Source organism: Myotis lucifugus, unplaced genomic scaffold (assembly GCF_000147115.1).
Source record: "Myotis lucifugus unplaced genomic scaffold, Myoluc2.0 scaffold_151, whole genome shotgun sequence".
NCBI lineage: Eukaryota > Metazoa > Chordata > Mammalia > Chiroptera > Vespertilionidae > Myotis > Myotis lucifugus.
Window position 1 is genome coordinate 2,098,149 of NW_005871199.1, and position 9,209 is coordinate 2,107,357.

At 52.9% G+C, this 9,209-nt stretch overlaps 1 protein-coding gene and 1 non-coding gene across 5 annotated transcripts in view; one reads left to right on the forward strand and one right to left on the reverse strand.

The window, feature by feature from the left end:
- The first annotated feature begins 2,129 nt into the window (after window positions 1–2,129).
- TRNAN-GUU lies at window positions 2,130–2,203 on the forward strand. The gene has a single exon. It is a non-coding gene; the product is annotated as a tRNA-Asn (tRNA).
- A 4,044-nt stretch (window positions 2,204–6,247) lies between these two features.
- The window catches only part of SELENBP1 (selenium binding protein 1), a 19,921-nt gene continuing 16,959 nt past the window's right edge, over window positions 6,248–9,209 (reverse strand). For 3 of the 4 annotated variants that reach the window (XM_023759265.1, XM_023759266.1, XM_023759267.1), the window contains 7 exons: window positions 8,707–8,889; window positions 8,265–8,443; window positions 7,746–7,824; window positions 7,533–7,654; window positions 7,172–7,264; window positions 6,892–7,010; window positions 6,248–6,668 (listed from right to left, as the gene is read on the reverse strand). In XM_023759265.1, the coding sequence (XP_023615033.1) occupies window positions 6,506–6,668; window positions 6,892–7,010; window positions 7,172–7,264; window positions 7,533–7,654; window positions 7,746–7,824; window positions 8,265–8,443; window positions 8,707–8,889 (938 nt within the window). In that variant the 3' untranslated portion in view covers window positions 6,248–6,505. The remainder of the gene's footprint in view (window positions 6,669–6,891; window positions 7,011–7,171; window positions 7,265–7,532; window positions 7,655–7,745; window positions 7,825–8,264; window positions 8,444–8,706; window positions 8,890–9,209) is intronic. The other variant, XM_023759268.1, reaches the window with a different exon arrangement.

The window sequence follows — 9,209 nt, forward strand, 5'->3', positions numbered from 1 at the left end:
GCCCCTTTAGGAGGCTTTAGGGAGGAAAAGAAAAAGCAAAAGATTCCCACCCCCCTGAAAGAAAGAAAAAGGCCCTCGTGCCATCTGAGAGAGAGAGAGAGAGAGAGAGAGAGAGAGAGAGAGAGGGAGAGAAAGAGAGTTCGTGCTAGCACATGCACTGGGCCCTTTGTCTTAGGTGTTTTTACCTGTTTTCTAAAGGCAGGAATTGTAGGGGCGGTCTCAGGGAGGATCAATAGAATATCAATCAGCTTTCCAGGTGTGTCCTTTAATATGCTGATTCATCAACATGAGCACATATAGGGTCAGGGTCATGGTCTCTACTGATTGTTGGGTGCCAGGGTGTGTGTATGTGTGTGTGTGGGGAGAGTCATTGGTCATTACATCTGGCCCTGATCCCAGTCATGGTGTCACTTTGTCTGGTTTTGCTGTTTTTCTGGCCCTGAGGCCCACACCACTGAGGCCTAGATGTTATCTCTAGTTTGAACAAAACGCTGTCTCTGTAGTCAACAGGCTGAACGCCTTGATTATTATTATTATTATTTAAATATATATTTTTATTGATTCCAGAAAGGAAGGGGGAGGGAGAGAAAGATAGAAACATCAATGATGAGAGAGAATCATTGATTGGCTGCCTCCTGCACACCCCCCTACTGGGGATCAAGCCCAAAACCCAGGCATGTGCCCTTGACCATAATTGAACCCGGGACCCTTCAGTCCGCAGGCCGACGCTTTAGCCGCTTTAGCCGCTGAGCCAAACCGTAGGGTCGTGTTGATTATTTGATGCTGATCAGAACCTCCTTGTCCTGAGGGTTCAATGCTTAATGGAGTGCACGTGCAAAGGAGAAGAGGCAGGTGAGTCACGGTGCTGCTGGGCGAGGCCACTGGGAATGGGCTCTCTGTCTCGGTTTCCCCATTCCACTTGCCAAAGCATTCTCCTAATTGTTTACTCTCCTGCCTCACGGGGAGGAGAGCAATGGACAGAGAGAATCCGGGCATGTGAAAGAGTCTCCTTCAGGCGCACAGCAGAGTACTGATAGGACACGCTTGGGAAGAAACCGCCGGAGGCCCAGGGAAGACACTTCCGTAGAGACCCTCAGGGCCAGTGGTTGGTGCTCACACGGGGCAGGGACCATACTCCACCCGCCAGACGGGACTGCTCACAACTCATGGGCCGGTGCGCAGAGCGCAGGGCGGTCTCGCCTCAGTTGCGGGAGGCCGACCTACCTAAAGGCTCACAAAAGCAAGCCCCCAAGGGACCAACCTGCTGACAAGTCACCCAACTGGACCCCAGAACAAAGCCCCGTAAGGTTTATAGCGCTACCAAAAGGGCCAGTCCCCAAGACGGTGAACTAGGACAATGTCGCCATTCGGTCACAGAATGCCAGGCGTGCACAGAGGAGAAGAATCAGTGTCCCGAGACCCAACCCTAACTGACACGATGCTAAAGGCGCAGAGAGGACACGAATGCTGTTGTTATGACTGTTACGTATGTCCAAAGGGTCCATTGGAAACGTGGAACACACACGAATGTGTAGAGTCAATCTTTAGAGATAATAAATTCACTCGGTGGAATGAACAGGATTAGACATTGCAGGGAAAAGATGAGAGAACATAAAGCCAAGAGCGATGGGAAACATCCAAAATGAAACACCGTGCAAAATTATTTTTAGATCATGGAGTGATAGGGCAAATTTAAAATGCGTTTGCCCCTTTTGACTCTGCCGCACCCACTCTTTCTGACCCCGCCCCGCGCACCTCGGTCAAGGGGAGCCAGGCGAGCGCCAGCGGCCAGGCCGTGGGGTGCAGCCTGAGCGAAGGGGGAGAGCCATCACGGGAGCCCACGGGCCGTTCGGCTTTCCCCTGCCCCCCTCCCCTCTGGCCCCCCATAGGGCTCAGAATGTGAGGCGGTAGTGGAGCAAGGCCGGGCGGGTTACTCGGCGGCTCCATTACCTTCAGAATCGACCAAAGCGCGGGTTTCAAACGCCACCAACACGCAGCGTGGACTCCACTTCTTCGGTTTTCCGAGGTTTGGGAGTCTGCACGGCCCTCTGTCCAGCGACAAGGACATGGCTCTACCTAGCAGTGACAAGGACTTGTTCTCCACTACATTGAGATGCTAGTCCCTGTAGGTCTCTGTGGCGCAATCGGTTAGCGCGTTCGGCTGTTAACCGAAAGGTTGGTGGTTCGAGCCCACCCAGGGACGCCATTGTTATTGTTTAAAAGCCAAACCTTTGTACCTCTTCTCTGCACTCTCTCTCAACCATCACCGAAGACAGACTTCCTCCACTACTACCCAAGCTGTTTCTGTCATTGTGGGGTTACAAATAATGGTGTTCTCATCATCTTATACACATATCTGGACAGTTCAAGCTTTTCTATAGGGTAGGAAGATCAACTGCTCTAAAGCAGTGTTTACGTGCTTTCTGTAAGATTCCATTTTCTCTCCTTTTGCACATCACTGTTATTTCAGCGGCTTCTTTAGGCTCTAGAGCACACACACAGCCTGCCTTCAAGTGGTAGAGTACCTCTCCCCGCGTCTCTCCTGCCTGCCCTTATGCTGTGGTCGTCATGCATTGCACTTGACATATGCTATAAGCCCCGAAATCCACCATTATTACTGTTGTGTCTATCCCACGTCTTAAAGAGATGTAAATGATAAGAAAGACGTCTTACATCTACTGTATATATCTATATATGTTCCCATGCAGGTACCATTTCTGTCGTCCTTCATCCTTCGTGTACACCCTTTCATTTTTATTGCCTTGATTCCCTCATGTCACCAAAAAGGGGAACACGGTTGGCAACTGTCTCTCGTACATCACATGTAAGGCCAAAAGGTGCTTTACAAAGATAGATCTTTGTACATGGATGGAGGGAGAGAGGTAGGTAGGGATGGAGGTGCACACAGAAGGTGGGACCCATCATTTTACGTGTCTGTGTCACAAGTGACATCTGCCCGGCACTGGATCATCTTATTTTTGTTACTTGGAGGGGATTTTCATTAGCTTCCAAATGAAGTTGAAGAGGAAAATCAAATAAATATTCCTCGAAGTTTATCAGGCACCTTCTGAAGAAAGGGAACTTGTAAAAATTGGAAGTGGGTCAATGTCATTGTCATGTGCTGCCATGCACTGCCCTCTAGTGGATGAGTGAGACATGACACACGTGTTGTGGGGCTCATGGTTCTGTCAGCAACAGAAGCAGCTTAAAATCTGTTAAGAGTCAACATTTTGGGGTGCCTTCATAGAAGTCATTGTCCTGTCATTTCACACTAGGAAAACACAGGCTTTGTCCAAAATCTGGTACTTCAGGGTCTGCATTGAGCTCCTGACTCAGGCCCTAGGTTCCAGGACAGAAAAGGCAGACAAGGTTGCAGCCCCTGGGCCCGCAGGGAAGTGTGGGGATAACGCGTCTACATCACAGGGCCCCCAGCGCCGCATGTCTGGATGAAGAAAATAGTACACAAAACCAAAGCATACTGCTGGAAGCCTTCTGATGAAACAATACACATTTTAGAAGATTGGAACACTACCCCTCCACCTATTGGTATCCTTTCATCTACATTTAAACACAGAGTTATTCCAAATATGGGGTCACCCTTTATTCCCACTCACCTTTCATTTAACATGAATAATTATCCCTGCCCTTTAATATCTTTGAATCTATGGTTTCATGGCTGCAGAGCACTTCTCCTTACACGTTGTACGTAACTGACCTGCGTCTAGAGCTCCTGCTGCCGTCTCCTCCGCCAACCACATCTTATTCGTCCTTGAAAGTGAAGTTCGACTGGTAGGAGCTCCAGGTAGCTTCCAAATGTAGAGTCAGTCACTAAACTCCCAAAGCACCTTCACCTGATTCCTTTTCCTTAAAAGGATAAGGGGGGAGGGGCTGAAGAACTGCACTGAGATGACATTTATACGCCCAGCAGCGGGACTGGAAGGAGCCCTACACAAACTCAGGTGTTTTTTTTTTTTTAGTTTTTAAAAAAATATATATTGATTTTTTTACAGAGAGGAAGGGAGAGGGATAGAAAGTTAGAAACATCAATGAGAGAGAAATATCTATCAGCTGCCTCCTGCACACCTCCTACTGGGGATGTGCCTGCAACCAAGGTACATGCCCTTGACCAGAATCGAACCTGGGACCTTTCAGTCCGCAGGCCAACGCTCTATCCACAGAGCCAAACCGGTTAGGGCAGCTGTGGGCAAACTACAGCCCGTTTGAAATGAATAAAACTAAAAAAAAAAAAAAAAGACCGTACCCTTTTATGTAATGATGTTTACTTTGAATTTATATTAGTTCACACAAACACTCCATCCATGCTTTTGTTCCGGCCCTCTGGTCCAGTTTAAGAACCCATTGTGGCCCTCGAGTCAAAAAGTTTGCCCACCCCTGGGTTAGGGCAACTCAGGTGTGTTTAGCGGCAGAAAGCACAGCTGTGTAGACACTTGGAGGCCGAAGAAGAGGTCAGAAAGGTGGTCAGGGTGGCTGGAGGGAGCTGGGAGGAAATCAGAGGTGGGGGAGAGGATAGGGCCCGGGCCGGTGTGGGACGACTGTACTAGTGGCCTACGGCTGTGTGACAGCGTTACACCACACTTGAGACTTAACCAGCACCACGCACTAATGAGCTCACAGGTTCTGGTACTACTGCCAGTGTCCCGCACTGAGGTCTCAGCTGAGGCAGGATCTGTGTCACTCAGGGTCTGAGCTCACACGGGGCAGCTTCGGGATTCAGTTTGGATTGAAGGCCTGATGTCCTGTCTGTCTGTTGGTCTCGTTCAGTGCTAGGCCATGTGGATCTCTCCAGCTAGCAACTCATAACTCAGAGGCTTATTCTTTAGAGTGAGTGACTGAGAGAGACAGAGAGAAACGCAGATTAGAGAGTAAGCAAGACCTTTCTCTTTCTGAGGAAGTTTGGTTATTGAAAAGGATGAGGCAGAAACCTAGGGGAGAAACTTCAGGGAAGACCCAGTGAATCCCAGGGCTCCCTGTAACTCCTTAACCACCCCAAGCATTAAATTGTGTGCGAATAGCCCAGCGAGGTGCTGGGAATATGTCCGTTCAATGTGACATATGTTCATGCTCAGGTTAGGTGCAGGAGGTCCTTAACCTGGAGGGGTCAGGGAGAAGGTTTTCCAAAGAGAATGATAGCTTGACCCAGATGGCAGGTAAGATAGGAGGAGGGAGTCAGGACTCTAGTTAGCTAGATGTTTCAGAAGCATGATGAAAAGACCCCAGAGGGCCCTAGCCTGTTTGGCTCAGTGGATAGAGCATCGGCCAGTGGACTGAAGGGTCCCGGGTTCAATTCTGGTCAAGGGCACATGCCTGGGTTGTGGGCTCGATCCCCATTAGGGGGCATGCAGGAGGCAGCAGATCAATGATTCTCTCTCATCATTGATGTTTCTCTCTCTCCCTCTCCCTTCCTCTCTGAAATCAATAAAAATATATAAACATAAATAAAATAAAAATCTTTAAAAAAATCCGAGGGAAAGAAAGCATGATAGATTCTTGGGGTTACCTGGCCATCTTAGGGGGCCTCAGATGGTTCCAGTGTTTAAAACAAAGACACCTCTGTGGGAGACTGAAAAAGATGTAAACGAATCCCTGAATGATCCTTGGCCTTGCCTTGGGAAGAGAATAGAGGTCAGTAGGATGACCTCTTGGTTACTATCTCTTCGCTTCCTGAAGTTTCTATCTCATGCTTTTTATAAACAATTGAAGACGTCACACAGCGAAAGGAGACAGACGTCTCCGACTTGGGCAAGGTTCTAAAACACTTCCAGGTGAGGAGACAAGAGTGCACGGGCGGGTTCACGTGGGTGTTCCCAGCCCGCCTGCCCAGCGATGTGCCCGTCTCCCATGTCTAACCTCCCACTACCGTGTGTTCCCAGGTCGTCTCACCAGCGGTGGCAATAGGTTGCACTATCGTCATCAGGGGTCTCGAGTATCCCCTGTGTGCGGGGACACATTACATTCTCTGGGGATGGTGGGTGAGATTTTAGCTTCTTAAAAAGAGCGCACAGATTGTTTAAAAAGGTTAGAAACAGTGATTGACATTCTCTTCCCCAGGGTGTCCTTGTCACAACCACACCCCAAATCTTCAGGTTCTGTCTGGCTATACAAGTGAGATTTGGGGCACCATCAGCATCATGTTGGAATCACTATTATGTGACCCCTGAGTCCTCTTCAGGACGTCCCTGTGCAAGACAGAAAAGAAATCACAGGCCCCATGCCCTCCGAGGCAAGGTGACCTAAGGAATAGGTTTATTTTTTCACCAGTTTATTTTGTGGTGAAATAATTTCAAGAGCTCATGTAAAGACAGCACGGGGAGCAGCACAGAACAGTGGTTGGTACGTGGAGACACCGCTCAATACATTTCATCAGCCTCAGTTTGGCTTTGGTGGGGCAAGCTGCCAAGGGTGGTGGCCCAGAGAGCAGAGGGAAGCCAGGTCCCTGGGGAAGAGAGGGCTCAGAACGCGGCAGTGGGGCTCTGAGGGGTGAGCTTCAGAGCCAGATGTCAGAGCTGCAGTCACCCCCAGGGTAGCGGAGCTCATGGGCCAGCGCTGGGCCGAGGGGCTCCTTCCCGAAGTCCACCAGGAAGTTGGGGTTCAACTTCAGCCCCCCCTTTACTGTGTCTACATCAACCTGCAGCATCACGGAGCCTTCCCTGGTGGCAATGAGGGGGGAAGAAGAGAGAGGTCAGAGTGGGCCATCCCCTTCCCCCAAGGCATTGTGAGTGTGCAAGTGGGTTCCTGAGGAGGGAGCAGGGTCTGTGTGGCAGGGGCAGGTGGGTGCCCGAGGAATCTTCAGAAAGCCAAAGACCTGGGGGAGCGGGGCAGGGGGGCGGGGGGGGCGACTGGGGAGGAAAGCCCAGGCTGTCTGCTTCTCACCTGATGAGATCAGGGTAAAACTGCTTGTCCCAGGCACTGTACAGCGACGTGGTGACATACAGACGCTTCCCATCCAGGCTAAGCTGGATCATCTGAGGGCCTCCAGCCACCCGTTTCCCCTTGGGAAAACCAGGCATCAGTCCCCAGGGCCCTGGAGGGGATCACAGGCACCACCCAAACCCCAAGAGCTTGCTGGGATGCCCCCCCGCTTCTCCCATACCCCTCCAGCATGGACCTGAGTGTGCCCTGGGCCCGTGGGTGGGCAGGGAGAGCGCCTCACCTTGACCACCAGGGGCTCTGGCTGGGATTTGAGCTCCTGGTCCTCCAGCACTTGCACAGGGCCTCCCTTCACAATGCTGCCCCCCAGGAAGAGCTGGGTGGGACGGGGCGGAGAATGTAGGATGACAGGGCAGGAAGAGCCATTCGCCTCAGTCAGGATCCCCCCCCCCTGCCCCCCCCCCCCGCTTTCCCAGGTAAGCCAGGGCTCCCACAGTCCTGGGCTGCACCATCCCTCAGCCCCATTTTTGCCTTTCCTGCACCTCCCTTATCACCCCCAGCCCCTTCACACCCTTTTCCTTGTGTAGCTTCTCTTCTTATCCTCCCCTCTCTCGCGCCCCCCTCCCCCCTGCGAGGACTCCCACCTGTCCCGTGAGTCGGGGCTTCTGTGGGTCAGAGATGTCATACTGACGCAGGTCCCCATGCAGCCAGTTGCTGAAGTAGAGGAAGCGGTCATCCAGGGACAGCAGGATGTCGGTGATCAGGCCTGGGGTGGCGGTAGGGTTCAGAGGCTTTAAGGACTCCTGATCCTGGGCCAATATCAACCTTCTGATTCCCACCCACTCCTGGGCACCCACCTGGCATTTCAGGCAGGATCCACCCCTTCACTTTCTTGGGGGGCACCTGGATAACCTTCTCTGCCGACCAAGTGCCTCCCTGCATGGGGATGAGGAGGTGGAGAGGAGAGCCTGTCAGAGTTGGGGGTGGGGGCAGATCGGGGTGTCCCCAGGGCCATGTCTGCAGGGAGACAGTGGACACAGGGCCTCCGTGCCACTGGGGTCAAGTTCCAATGCACATGTCTGCTTCCCCGCTGTATGCCCAGCACCTGGCACAGTGCGGACATACAAGCTCACACCCTCTTTTGTTGAATACATGAATGAATAACTATGGCCAGTTAGGGTTAAGGTGGAAATAGGCCAGGACTGAGAGTAAAGAGGCAGGCAGGCGGCCCTGTGTTGGGCCCTGGAGAAGTCTGGGCGTGTGGAGCCAGGCAGAGAGGCCTGGCTACTCCTAGGGAGAGGGGAGCCTCATGACTACAGAAGCCTGGACAGAGGCGACAACAGGATGGCTGGACAGGGCCAGAGGGCACAGGTCACCTCGTTCTTGAAGAAGCGCTGGATGTTGGAGCTGAGGGCACAGCCCACGAAGCCCTGGGCAGCAGCTGGGTTGTGCAGGAAGCGGACCTCCAGGGGGATGAGCCCGTCCTGTAAAGGCAGGGTCTGCACGATCTCATGGCGCTGCCAGTCCCACACGTACAAGTGGCTTCCATACAGTCCTGCGTGGGAACGGGGCCGGAGGATGGGCTCAGATTTGGGGCCGGAGGGCATGGGCAACCGCTGGGGCCCGACCCTGGGCAGAAAGTTGGATATGGGTTGGTGGGGTCAGGACACCCGAGCAATCAGAGCACTCAGCACATCCCATCCCTTCACCCAAGGGGCTGGGGTCCACGGGAGGGCAGTGAGGGGTTGGAGAGTGGGGTTTGGGAGCAGAAAGAGGGCGTGTGCCCACGCTCCCGCTGACCCCCGGGGGCCTTCTCACCAGCCTCCACATCGGCGGGGTTGAAGCCTTCTCTAAAAACGTTGGGAGCTGCCCATTCGGTGCTGATCATGACATTGTGTCGAGGCTGGTACCAGAAGTCATAACCCAAAGGCGCAGCACCCCCAGGCTTCTCCCACGTCCCCTTCACCTCAAAGGTCTCTCCATCCAGCAGCACGAAACCCCCTGAGCAGGGAAGCAGGTAGGTGGCAGGAGGGGCCGTCCAGACAGAGGGCCCCTGCCCAGCCTCACCCCGGGCAGGCCCAATAGGCACCAAGTCCACTACCTGGCGCCCTCCCCTCCCACTGGGGGTGTCAGCTCCTTAAAGGCAGGTGTCCAAAGGGTCTCACCAAGAGTGTCAGGTGGGAGGTGGGACTTGGTTGGTGCCCCTACCTCACATCCCACTTCATCCCTCTCCCAGACCACAGGGGATGTTTCCCTGCCATTGAGCCAAGAGACCTGCTGGGACTCCGCACCCTGTGCTTCTCTCATCTCGCTTCCCACTG